Source organism: Colletotrichum scovillei (assembly GCF_011075155.1).
Source record: "Colletotrichum scovillei strain TJNH1 chromosome Unknown Contig00009, whole genome shotgun sequence".
In the NCBI taxonomy this organism is placed as follows: Eukaryota; Fungi; Ascomycota; class Sordariomycetes; order Glomerellales; family Glomerellaceae; genus Colletotrichum; species Colletotrichum scovillei.
In genome coordinates, this window is record NW_023336267.1 from 962,098 (window position 1) to 974,234 (window position 12,137).

General features: G+C 57.1%; 4 protein-coding genes across 4 annotated transcripts; 2 read left to right on the forward strand and 2 right to left on the reverse strand.

Annotated features, from left to right (window-relative positions):
• Window positions 1-715: 715 nt before the first annotated feature.
• HER10_EVM0002003 (calcium/proton exchanger) lies at window positions 716-3,882 on the forward strand (the record flags this gene model as incomplete). The annotated part of the gene is made up of 3 exons (XM_035482877.1): window positions 716-2,621; window positions 2,686-3,134; window positions 3,193-3,882. Exons 1-3 carry the CDS (start codon window positions 2,336-2,338, stop codon window positions 3,880-3,882), a joined length of 1,425 nt encoding a protein of 474 aa, XP_035328931.1. The 5' UTR covers window positions 716-2,335.
• A 622-nt stretch (window positions 3,883-4,504) lies between these two features.
• On the reverse strand, window positions 4,505-7,452 carry HER10_EVM0006017 (uncharacterized protein; the record flags this gene model as incomplete). The annotated part of the gene is made up of 3 exons (XM_035475615.1): window positions 4,505-4,687; window positions 4,808-6,895; window positions 6,964-7,452. 3 exons carry the CDS (start codon window positions 7,450-7,452, stop codon window positions 4,505-4,507), a joined length of 2,760 nt encoding a protein of 919 aa, XP_035329412.1.
• Window positions 7,453-8,003: 551 nt separating this feature from the next.
• On the forward strand, window positions 8,004-9,556 carry HER10_EVM0003417 (cytochrome oxidase assembly protein; the record flags this gene model as incomplete). Its single annotated transcript, XM_035473092.1, has 2 exons — window positions 8,004-8,386; window positions 8,461-9,556. 2 exons carry the CDS (start codon window positions 8,004-8,006, stop codon window positions 9,554-9,556), a joined length of 1,479 nt encoding a protein of 492 aa, XP_035329081.1.
• Window positions 9,557-9,953: 397 nt separating this feature from the next.
• HER10_EVM0006245 (lysyl-tRNA synthetase) lies at window positions 9,954-12,032 on the reverse strand (the record flags this gene model as incomplete). The annotated part of the gene is made up of 5 exons (XM_035475836.1): window positions 9,954-9,964; window positions 10,014-11,297; window positions 11,348-11,584; window positions 11,638-11,684; window positions 11,752-12,032. The coding sequence occupies 5 exons, from the start codon at window positions 12,030-12,032 to the stop codon at window positions 9,954-9,956; spliced, it is 1,860 nt and encodes a 619-aa protein (XP_035329445.1).
• Window positions 12,033-12,137: the final 105 nt, after the last annotated feature.

Here is a 12,137-nt window from a genome sequence, read left to right on the forward strand (position 1 = left end):
GTATCCCTCGGAACCTTCGTATGTACTTGGGGAATTGGAAGGCGCTCCTACTGGCAGAAATGTGGGAGGGAAGGAGTGAATGAGTTCACAAGTGACATTGAGCAGGAGCAACTCAGGGAGGGAGGGATCCAGGGAAAGCTCCTTAGCTCACTACTCAAGAGAGTAAGTGGGCGGGCGTCGAACAGGAAACAGCGGAGAAAGATGAGAAGCAACGCCAGACAACACAGCCACGCTTGGCATCCTAGCAAGCTCCTCATTGGGCGCCGCCAACATCACCCCAACCTCACCCCTTGGCTTTGGAAAGACTGAAACCTGTTCGCTACTGGCTAACCCGTTGTATGACGTTTAGGAGGGCCTTGCTCTCTCCCAGTAAAGTGGTTTTCACTGCAAAAAGGCCCACGGTTACTCAAAGCTTCTCCTTCCGGCGGTGTTTTAGTGAGGTAGATCCGTACAATGCTGTCATACCGGGGTAATCAACAATTGTCTTGAATGCCGGTAAAGCTGGATTCAGCAGCCATTGACAAGCTGAACAGGCCTAGTCTAGTGTAGTGTATCCGTATACCGACGTCGTTGAGTGGGTTTTCAATGGGTTGATATGTAGAATGTTGGTTTGGATAGGTATGTACCTTTTTGCATGTACCTTGCACTAACACCGCTTGCACCGTTCGTCCTTGCATGTATCCGGGAGGCCGCCCATGCATCCAAAAGTGTCATTCCTCTTTCCCGTCACTCCCTCTTGGCACCACAATCACACCAAGCACCACCGCTTTCGCAGCAGAGACTCAGAGCGTCTGTTTCGTCCCGTCCTGTTTCTCTTTTCTTTGGGTACCACGGCATCCGTCCCACGTTCTCCATAGTAGCCTGACAGGAAAAGGGGGCTGTGTTCGTTTCTTGTTCAACCCTTCTCCCCAGCCAAGACTCATTTGCTATCGCCTGAAGTTCTTGGAACACGGCTTTGGACAACATATTGCTGCCGTTGCTACTTTTCTGGCAACAAATTACAAGCACTATCAATCTCTATCTACCAGACACAGATTCACCCGATACCAAGCCCGCCTCACCTTTTTTTGCATCACCGCAAAGGCTACCAATTGGCCTTGCCCTTCCACACCATCTCTTTCTCAACGGTCAAGACATAGCAACACCCTCCCCCTCCCCGTAGCCCGTCGTCGAGTCGCGTCGCTCTGCTTCAAGTCTCCTGCAGTCGTGCTGCAGCAGCATCCATCGCATCGTCACGCTCACTCGCACGTTCAATCCCAAGGACCCAAGGACCCAATCCACTTGGACCCCCTCTGGTCGATACACCGTCCACATAGATTCCTCTGTACTTTGGACTTGGCAGCCCAACACTGCTTGCCATTTCCTTGTAGCTATTGGATCAAGCCGTCACTGAACCGTCCGCTACCTACCTTACCTTACTCCACTCTCTTTGCCGTCGGGCGGCGCAGGCACAGGGCCTCGAGCAGAAATCTCATCCGGTCCGTTGCGACTATCATTATCGGAAATACCCACGCGCAAAAGCTTTGTATGCAGCTTAGGACTGCCGGCCGTGATAACAAGGTAGGGGACAAGAAAGGCCAAGCAAACTCATCAGGTCACTCATAGGCGACATCATGGTGTGTAAGTACATTGTAATTCTCATTCTCTCTGCTTGATCTATGAATTTACCTTTTTATTCGCACTTTTACCACCTGACTTCTCTACCTGCCTTGTTACCTCTCTGAGCACAATATCTCCGTTTACCTCCCCCGTTCGTATTATTCTGCCTTGAACCCGCCTTGTACTTTTCTCCATTCGCACCTACTCTACCTTATGGTTTACCTGCGTCTACCAAACCTACCTACCTTGCCGCACTTATTCCACTTTCCCACTCTTCCGCTGCGACATTACTTTAGTGTAGCCCCAGCAAGCCCCGTTGGACTTTCTTTCCGCCCCATGTCCTAGGTTCTTAGGTAGAGAAGCTGCATCCCTCCCCTGGACACCTTCACCTTGGCGCGCTAAGTCATTTCTACCACGGGGTGAAAGTCATTCACCATCTTTCCCTCCTCCAAGCCACACTCTGGCATCGCAACCACCCACCACCCGCTACTCTTTTTCCATTCTTCCACTACACCTTTAGGATTCGGGCGCACAAATTATCAGGTCGCCCTATCCCGCGCGTGGATCGTCACTCCCTTGTCTCTTCCTTTTTCCATTCTCGCCTTTTTCTATTACTCGCCGGACGCCTTACCCCCAAAATCCGATCCGCCTTCCCATCTGTCACATCTACGAGCCGCGCGACAGGAAATTCTTCTTCTTCATACTGGTCAGGGCTCCGGCTAATTATGACGGCGCCATGTCCGACGATTCAGCCAACCAACATTTCCGCGGACAGGTCCGCTCCTGGGGTACAGCCAACAAGCCCAACGGCCGCGAAGGCGACGTGAACGAGAACTCGCCTCTTCTTTCAAATGGCAACCACTCGGGGACCCATGATAGCCACATTGTCAACGGCGACGGCGGCAACAAGACCCTGAAGTTCCTCTTCAACGCGACACAGACACCCGGCACCGACAGCCCCAATGCCGCCGTAAGATACTCATCGCACGCCTGGCATGTTACCAAGGTGTCGCTCCTCAGCAGTAAGTTCAATCACGCGATATAGCGAGACTATGCGCCGCTGTGTGCTAACAGTCCGTTCTCTAGACTATGTCAACTTCCTGCTTGTAATGGTGCCTATTGGCATTGTGGCCGGAAAGTTGCACTGGAGCCCAGTCGCCGTCTTCACCATTAATTTCTTCGCTATTATTCCCCTCGCTGCTGTTCTGTCCTTCGCAACTGAGCAAATCTCGATGAAGCTTGGTGAGGCCCTCGGAGGCCTGCTTAACGCTACCTTTGGAAACGCCGTCGAGCTGATTGTCAGCATTGTCGCCTTGAAGGAGGGTCAAATCGAGGTTGTCCAGTCGTCTATGCTGGGCTCCATTCTCTCTAACCTGCTGCTTGTCATGGGCATGTGCTTCTTCTTTGGTGGAATCGTCAACATGCGCGACAGAGTCACTGGCCAGGGCATGGAACAGAGCTTCGCCTCTGCTACGGCGCAGACCACTTGCTCGCTGATGACGCTGTCATCAGCATCGCTGGTCATCCCCGCCACGGTAAGCACTCCCGACAGGGTATGAAACCCCGCGCTTAGTGACTAACAATGCCTTGTAGCTCTACTCGGTCCTCGACAAGGCCGAAAGCGCCGAGAAGGAGCACAGCATTTTGGTACTCTCCCGCGGTACCGCCATCATCCTGCTGTTGCTTTATGTCTTGTACCTCTGGTTCCAGCTGCGCACTCACCCCAACCTCTTCGATGCCGAGACCCAGCACCACCACGAGGAGGAGGTTGAGGAGCCGATCATGGGCCCTATTGCGGCGGCCGTCGTTCTCGTCGTTACCACTGTCTTGGTCGCCATCTGCGCCGATTACCTCGTCGAAAGCATCGATCCCATTGTCGAAACCGCCCACATCAGCAAGAACTTCATTGGCCTTATTCTTATCCCCATCGTCGGTAACGCGGCAGAGCACGTCACGGCTGTCGTTGTAGCTATCCGCAACAAGATGGACCTTGCCATGGGTGTTGCCATTGGCTCCAGCATCCAGATCGCCCTTCTCGTTACTCCTTTCCTGGTCATTCTCGGATGGGCTGTTCTCGACAAGCCCATGACTCTCCACTTTGAGACCTTTGAGACTGTCGCCTTCGCATTCTCTGTGCTGGTCGTTACGTACACTGTCCAGGACGGCAAGTCCAACTACTTGGAGGGTGCCATGTTGCTTGGCTTGTACATCATTATCGCTTTGGCCTTTTATGTCAGCCCCAGCGACGCGATCGATCGGGTGCTGTCCGTTGTTCAGGGTTGAGGTAACTAAGCGCTGGAAATGCCAAAAGTTACGAAAAAGCAATTCGCAAGGCGCTGTCCCACCCGACTGCCTTGTCTACGTCAGCAAACAAACCAAGCCTACTACTATATTCGAGTAGGCGTCTTGGCGCTGTGTCGATTACGGGACAATACCCAACAGTCACATCAAGCCCACAGACACCGAGTGACTGAACAATCTATCTTTGGGGATGATGCGCCCCCGGTGCGCATTTCCCTTGTGTACGTAGTCCGAACTGTATTATATTCCCTTGGTGTGGCTTTTTCGTTTGTGAGGCCAAGGTTTTCAGGTCTCTCCGCAGAAACGGAGAAAATTGAACGGAGCAAAGGAACAGAGAAAGAAAGAAAAAATCATTGGTTCGCAAGGTCCGTAATCGCTAGTCTTTGTTCCGAATAAGAGAGAGAATATACCATTATCGTCTGAAGAACCAAGAATTGCACTTTTTTGTATTTGCCCTTGACGCCTTTAACTATGGTCCTGAAGACAGAGAGTGCCATGACGTGATCTATCTGGGGTAGTAGCATGTAATAATAAGAAAATAGGTTGTATCCAACACCCAGTGTCCACCCCGTTTGCTTTTCTAGTCCCCCAAAAACTTCTCTCTTTACATTGTCGGTCTGGACATGGGGGCAATGATGCCCTGCTTCTTGAGCACGCGCGGCTTGACCGCCGCCTGGTGAGATTCCTTGGTGACCCACTCCGGACCCATGGGCAGGCGGATCGAGCGCTCATACTGTTCCTTGGACTCGAACTGGTGAGGGAGCTGGGTAGCGAGGTACTTGTCGTTCTACGAAACAATATTAGCAATGGAATCTCACTGAGAATTGGAAGTATCGAAACGAGAGATGAGGGAAAGGAGAGATGCCAGAAAGTAGTCTGGAATAAAGCGGGAAAGGAGAAAGCATACCTTTTTGACGCGCTTCTCGCTAATGATAACCCTCTCCAACTTTGCATCCTTGCGGTTCGCCTTCTTGACGCCCTCGACCTTTGTAAGGAAACGGCCCTGCTGGCGCTTCTTCTCGCGCGCGCTCACGCCGTCGCCGACCCAGCCGCCCCATCCAGGCAGCGTGTTGTCGACAATCTTGTCGTCGTCAGCGGTCTGGATGGCTTCCTTTTCGCGCGCGAAGTCGACGACGACGTCGTCGCCCGCGAAGGCTTTGTCCATCTGGGAGATGTCGCGGATGGCGAGGGGCAGGTGGGAGTCTGGGGAGTCGGAATCGGAGTCTTCGGAGGAGGAGGTGTCGGCTGCTGCTGCTGATGATTTGCTTGCTTTTGACTTTGATTTAGGCTTGGAGGAGGAGGCTGTGATGGCGAGGGAGTTGTCTAGGTCCTCTACGCGCGCGCCACTGGATTTGCCGCCCGTCTTTGCGGATTTCTTGCGCGGGCCAGAGGACCAGGCTGAGCCTGTCGTCGAGGGCTCGGCTGTGAGGGAGTAGCCCGTGTTGACGCGCGAGTCGTCGACATCGTCGCCGTCTTCCATGTCGACGTCGTCACCACGGGCGGCGGCGGCGGCAGCCTTCTTCTGCTTCCTCGACAGCGCCGGGGCCGAGATGGCGGGTTGCGCGGCGCTGCCGTACTTCTTGCGTCCCACCTGCGTGACCTCGTCTTCCTCCTCGTCATCGCTGCCGCCCGAGTCCAGGTCCCGACGGATCTGCGCGATGAGCTCGTCGTTTGCCTTTTTCTGCTGCGCCTCGGCCTTTTGCATAAACTTCATTTTCATGAGGTCGGACTTGGGGCCGTCGTCCTCTTCGTTGTCGATGCTCTCGAGCTGCTTCAGAAGTCTCCTGTTCTCCTTTCCGCTACGGCGGCCGGTGCCTTCCTCATCTTCGGATCCATCCTCGCTGTCGCTGTCCTCTTCCTCCTCCTCCCCGTCGGAATCACCCGTCCGACCCTCCTTGCGCCGCCTCAGCTCCTCCTCGCGGCGCGCCATATCGTGCAGACCGGCGCGGTACTCGTCGTCCCAGACGGCGCGCTTGTTGGACGACCCCAGCTTGGCCCACTTGGAGTCTCTGTGTCTCGCGCCGACGCGCTCCAGCACCCGCGCGCGGTCCTGCGCATCCCGCTCGGCCTCGGAGTCGACCTCGACGTCGCCGTTCTCGGCCATGGCCTCCTTGAGCTTCGCCGCCTCGCGCTCCTTCTCCTTGCGGTGGACGCGGTGGTACGCCTTGGACTTGATCTTCTTGATGCGCGCCGCGCGCTTCGTCTCGCGCGAGGCGAGCTCCCGCTCGCGCCGGCGCTGGTGGATCATGTCCTGCAGCTCCTCCTTCGACATGCCCTCCTCCCTCTCGGCCTTCGCGCGCGCGTTCTCCTCCTGCTTGTTCATCGCCAGCCCGGACGCCTGCATGATGTTGAGGATCGTCTGCTCAAGCTCGTTGCCCGTCGAGTTCGTGGCCGTGATGGCCTGCAGCTCGCGGTTGTCGAGCCCCTCGTCGGCGGCGTTCTGCGGCAGCGGGAAGACGAGGTGGTCGGCGCGGCGGTTCTGCTTCACCGTCTCCTGCCACCGGCCGATGGTCTCGCTCGCCTTCTCGTAGGCCGCCGCGCGCGCGAGGCGGTCTTGCTGGCGCTTGTACAGGGGCACCTCGAGCTTCTTGCCCGCGCCGGGGCGGGACGCTTCTTTTTCCTCCTTGGCCATGAGCTTGACGGATTTCCGCATCTGCGCGTCCTTGACGCCGGAGAGGCCGAGGTCCTTGAAGCTGATCTTTTGCTTCTGCTTCGTGGGGGCGGCGTCCTTGTCTCCGTCGTCGCCGCCGCCGAAGCCGGCGATGAACTTTTGGAGATCGCCGAGTTTGGAGGGGTCCGCTTCCTGGTCGTCTTCGTCCTCGTCCGAGGAGGGCGGGCTCTCGGCCTCGGAGTCTGAGGCGTCCGAGTCGTCTTGGCCGTCCTGGTCCGCCATGGACTCGTCGGACTCGTACTCGTCGAGGGCTTGGGCCAGGTCTATCGCGTCCTCGCCTAGGGACTCGTCGTCGTCTTCATCGTCTTCCTCTTCCGAATCGTCCTGTGTAATCTCAGTCAGCTGTGGAAACTCTCTCGTGGGCATATCAGAATGCTTCGTTCGCCACACACCTGGTTCTTCTTCTTGCCCTTGCTACCGCTGAATGCGTAGCCCTGGAAATCCTCGCGATCGCTATCGCCAAAGGCCTCGTCACTGTCGAGCTCCGAATCCTCGTCCTCGTTGACGCCGTAGTGCCACTCATTTCCGTCGCTGTCACTCTGGTACTCGTCCGAGTCCCCACCTGCACCGCCAGAGGATGGCTTGGCCTTCTTCCGCCTGGGCTGATCGTCATCCTCGTCTTCGTCGTCCTCTCCATCTTCGTCGTCATCGTCGTCGGCGGCGCGGCGCTTTTTCCTGGCTTCTGGCGCGGCTTCGATCTCACGGAAGCGCGGTGTGCGTTTCTCCTTGGGCGCGTACAGCTCGGAAGCGGTGGTGAAGGCGTCGAGGGCCTTGACTTGGGCCTTGTTCTTCGACTTGCGGAAGGTCTTTGCCGCCGGCTTGCTGGAGAGCAGAGGTCGGCCGTGGGCTTGTCGCCCGTGGGATTGCCTTCCGGGGGGCATCTTGTGTGTTCAAAGCAGACGAAAAATAGAAATTGACTTTGGTAGCGAAAAAAGTGACGCCGAAACAAAAGTCGAAAAGTCGTCGGCCTTGTCCCGCCTCAGCTCGGATTGCAGCGCACACACACAGTTCGTGGTTCCCCAAAGCAGCGAGCATGGGCAACTTTTTCAAATTCTGCCATGGTGGGCGCAAGGCGGTCAACCAGAAATTTACAGCGGGGCAAACATCGAAGGCCCGGACCCCTGCTCGATTCTCAAAGTGTCGGATTCCAGTGGTCCCCAGTTTTCTGTTCCGCGCCGCTGCCCACCGGCGTCCACTGACCGTCCAGGCCGACTCCAGAGTCCAGGGGACCTTTGCGCGATCGAACGAGTGGGCCCACTTTGTACACTGATCAAGCCGAAGGGACCCGGAACTGACCAGCCAGGGAAGTCCGACCACTCGGCTGCCCTGGATTTCCAAAATAATTTATTCTATGATTCATATATACCTACAACATCCACTCCTCCACCTCCAATTGCGCTCTGGAAACACCGCAAACACCATCACCACCACCATGGCCTCGTTCGCACCAGGCCTGCGGAGGCTCGCCGTGAGGGCATCCCCCTCGCTCTTCGTGTGCCGCCAATGCCAGCGCCAGCAGCCGCAATGGCGCTCGTCCCCGTCCCGCGTCCTCGACACCATCGTACGATCCCAGCAGCAGGCCCGGAGCTTCACCCAGACCAAGGCGCCGCTTAACTTCAGCAGCAACGCCGTCATCGCAGACAAGCCGTCCGCCTCGATCGCAGCGCAGGCTGTGGCCAAGGCCAAGAAGGCCACCAAGAAGAGGGCGTGGCCTGAGACGAACTCCAAGTCTGTGGGATACTGGCTCGTCGGTAGCGCCGTCAGCGTCTTTGGCATCGTCGTCTGGGGTGGCCTCACACGACTGACTGAATCTGGGTAATGATACTTCTCCCTCCCGTTCTTCGACTGCTTCCCAGGGATGCAGCAGCTAATCCCCTTTTCCAATGCAGATTGAGCATCACCGAATGGCGTCCCGTAACCGGCTCCATGCCCCCGATGAACCAGGAAGACTGGGAATCCGAGTTCGAAAAGTACCGCGCCTCCCCCGAGTTCAAGCTCCTCAACCCGCACATGGACCTGGCCGAGTTCAAAAAGATTTACTTCATGGAGTGGTCCCACCGCCTCTGGGGCCGCTTCATCGGAATGTCCTTTGTCCTGCCCACCCTCTACTTCATCGCCCGCCGCCGCGTCACCCCCAAGATGGCCGTCAACCTCTGCGGCATCTCCTGCCTCATCGCTTTCCAGGGCTTCATCGGCTGGTGGATGGTGAAATCTGGCCTCAAGGACGACCTCTTCGCCCCCGGCTCCCACCCGCGCGTCTCCCAGTACCGCCTGACCGCCCACCTCGCCACGGCCTTCGTCTGCTACTCGTGGATGCTCCTCTCCGCCCTCACCGTCTTCCGCACCCGCCGCCTGCTCGCCGACCCCGCCGCCGCCAACAAGGCCCTCGCCGCCCTCCGCAACCCGGCCATCAAGACCTTCCGCCGCCTCTCCTTCGCCCTCGTCGCCCTCGTCTTCACCACCGCCATGTCCGGCGCCCTCGTCGCCGGCCTCGACGCCGGCCTCATCTACAACGAGTTCCCCTACATGGGCCTCGGCCTGACCCCGCCCTCGGGCGAGCTCTGGGACAAGTTCTACTCCCGCAAGGAGGACGGCTCCGACCTCTGGTGGCGCAACATGCTCGAGAACCCCAGCACCGTCCAGCTCGACCACCGCATACTCGCCATGACCACCCTCTGCTCCATCCTCTCCCTCTTCGCCTACTCCCGCACCCGCCGCGTCGCCGCCGCCCTCCCCGCCAACGTCAAGAAGGGCGTCCTCGGCACCGTCCACCTCGTCCTCATGCAGGCCGCCCTCGGCATCAGCACCCTCATCTACATCGTCCCCGTGCCCTTGGCCGCCGCGCACCAAGCCGGCGCATTGGCGCTGCTCTCTGGCGCCTTGGTCCTCGGACACCGTCTGCGCGTGCCAAAGTCCACTCTGGCCATGATCCAGAAGCGGATGAAGGCCAAGGCAAAGGCTATCAAGTACAGCAGGCGATCCTAGGCCCGAGTTCATTTTCCCAATGACTTGCGACCCACTCCCTACAGAGTTACAGATTTTACATTATTCGGTTTAACTGCATTATGGCAGCGACAGCATTCTTTGGCATTATGGCACGTACGATACACACAAAAGCAAGTAGATATGTATAACACTGTAGCAACAACGGATGGACACGGCCAGCCCTTTGAGGCGGTCATTATGTACCTCAAGTCTATCCCATTCAAAAACCTTTTGTTCATTTTTTTTCTTAATAGAAGCTCAACTCTAGACTATGGAACGTCTGCCGGATATCACTGGGGGCGTACACTTTCTTCTTCTTTTTCCGCGTGCGTCACTCGTAGACAATCATACAGGGCGATTCGTCTTGACATCCGATCCCAGCCATCTCGAGAGCTCTCTATTTGTGGGCTGTGATGCATTGTTAGTCAGACCCTTGCTGCAGCAGAAAAACACTTACCAATTCCCTCCTCGGGGACAGGCTTGACGCCGACGACCTCAGCCGCGGAGGCCTTCTTCTCACCCTGCTTCTCCTCCTTCATGAAGGGGAAGGCAAGCACCTCACGGATGCTGTAGTTGTCGGTCAAGAACATGACCATTCTGTCGATACCCATACCCCAGCCACCGGTAGGCGGTAGACCGTACTCGAGAGACATGCAGAAGTTCTCGTCAATGAGCTGGGCCTCGTCGTCACCCTGGTCCTTCTGGCGGGCCTGCTCCTCGAAGCGCAGTCTCTGATCAAAGGGATCGTTCAACTCGGTGTAGGCGTTGACAATCTCCTTCTTGCACACAAAGGCCTCGAAGCGCTCGCACAGACCGGGAATGTCGCGGTGGTACTTGGCGAGAGGGCTCATGACTTGCGGGTGGCCGAAGATGAAGGAGGGGTTGACGCACTGCTCCTCAATGTACTCGCCAACAAGCTTGTCGATCATGCGGGCGTTGGTCAGGGGCGGTGAGCACTCGAGGTTCATCTTCTTGAGGACCTTCTGGAGGAACTCGTTGGTCTCGGCAGTGTGCAGCTGGTCGGCGGGAGGGAACTTCTCGCCCGTGGCCTTCTCGAGCTCGGGAATCATCTCGAAGCGCTTCCAGGGCTTCTCCCAGTTGACCTCGTAGACCTCACCGTGCTGAGTGTGGAACTTGGTCTTGTAGCCGCCAGTGACGTGCTTGACGAGGCCGCTCACGAGCTCTTCGGTCAGGTCCATGATGTCGTAGACGTCGGCAAAGGCTTGGTAGAACTCGCAGGTGGTGAACTCGGGGTTGTGCGTCAAGTCGATGCCCTCGTTTCTGAATTGACGGCCAAGCTCGTAGACGCGGTGGAGGCCACCGACGACGAGCTCCTTGAGGTAGAGCTCGGGAGCGATTCTCATGAACATTTGCATGTCGAGATCGTTGTGGTGGGTCTTAAAGGGGGCGGCGGTGGCACCACCAGCAATGGGTCCCATCATGGGTGTCTCGACCTCGATGAAGTCCCTGTCGTCGAAGAAACGTCTGATGTAGGTGACCATCTTGGATCTTGCGATGAGGATCTGGCGGCTCTTGTCGTTCATGATGAGATCAAGGTAACGCTTGCGGTGGCGCTCTTCGTGGTCCTTGAAGCCGTAGTACTCGTCGGGGAGGGTGTGCAGGCAGGGGGTAAGGAGAATGAACTCGGTCGCGAAGATGGAGAGCTCGCCCTCCTCGCCCTTCTCGATCTTGGACTTGGGTGCAGTACGGCCGGGGTATCCGATGATACCAACAATATCACCTAAGCGTGGTCAGTATCTTGTGATTCCCACCCAATGAAGAAACGCTTACCTCGGCGAAGGTGGACGTGCTGGTCCTCGAATGACGGGCTTCCCTCTGCAACCTCTTGCGCCTGGGCCATGACCTGGACCTTGACGCCCTCGGCACGGATATCGTAGAAGAAGAGCTTGTTGCCGGAGGCACGCTTGTTGTAGATACGAGCGCCCACGCGGACGACCTTCTCCTTGTCATGCTCGCCAGACTTGAGGTGACCAAAGTCCTTGACAAAGTTACGCAAGTCGTAGTCGGCTGCAACGGTATCAGTATAAAAGTCCAGGGATAATGGTGTTTGCAGATCTCACTGTGGAACTTGTGGGGGTAAGGGTTGGGAGACTTGGTCTCGCGCAGCCTAAAGTCATCTTGTCAGCCATTGCAACCACTTTATCACGTCTGTTCTCCTCCGTGGAAATACACACTTGTTGATGGCGCGGGAACGGTTCTCGAAGTACTGGCTGGGGTCCAGGTTCTTCTCGTCGGCCTCGGCGTTGCCCTTCTTGGCAGCAGCAGGCTTGGGAGGGGCAGCGGCGGCCTTCGCAGCCTTAGCAGCCTCTCTTTCGCGGGCCTTCTGGCGCTTCTTCAGCTCCGTCTTGGAGACCATCTCGCCGGTGACCTCATCCTTGAGAAGCTTGGCGGTCTCCTCGACCTTGAGGTCCTTGACCTGCTCGGTGGGGGGTTCGGGAGCACTTGAGTCGGCCATGATTGCGGTTTGCTGTGTCCACAAGATGTTTGTCAGGAAACAGAATCCGGGGGAGGGTGTGCGGGGGAATTCCCGTCGTTAAATCGGGAAACGAAGGTTGACTCA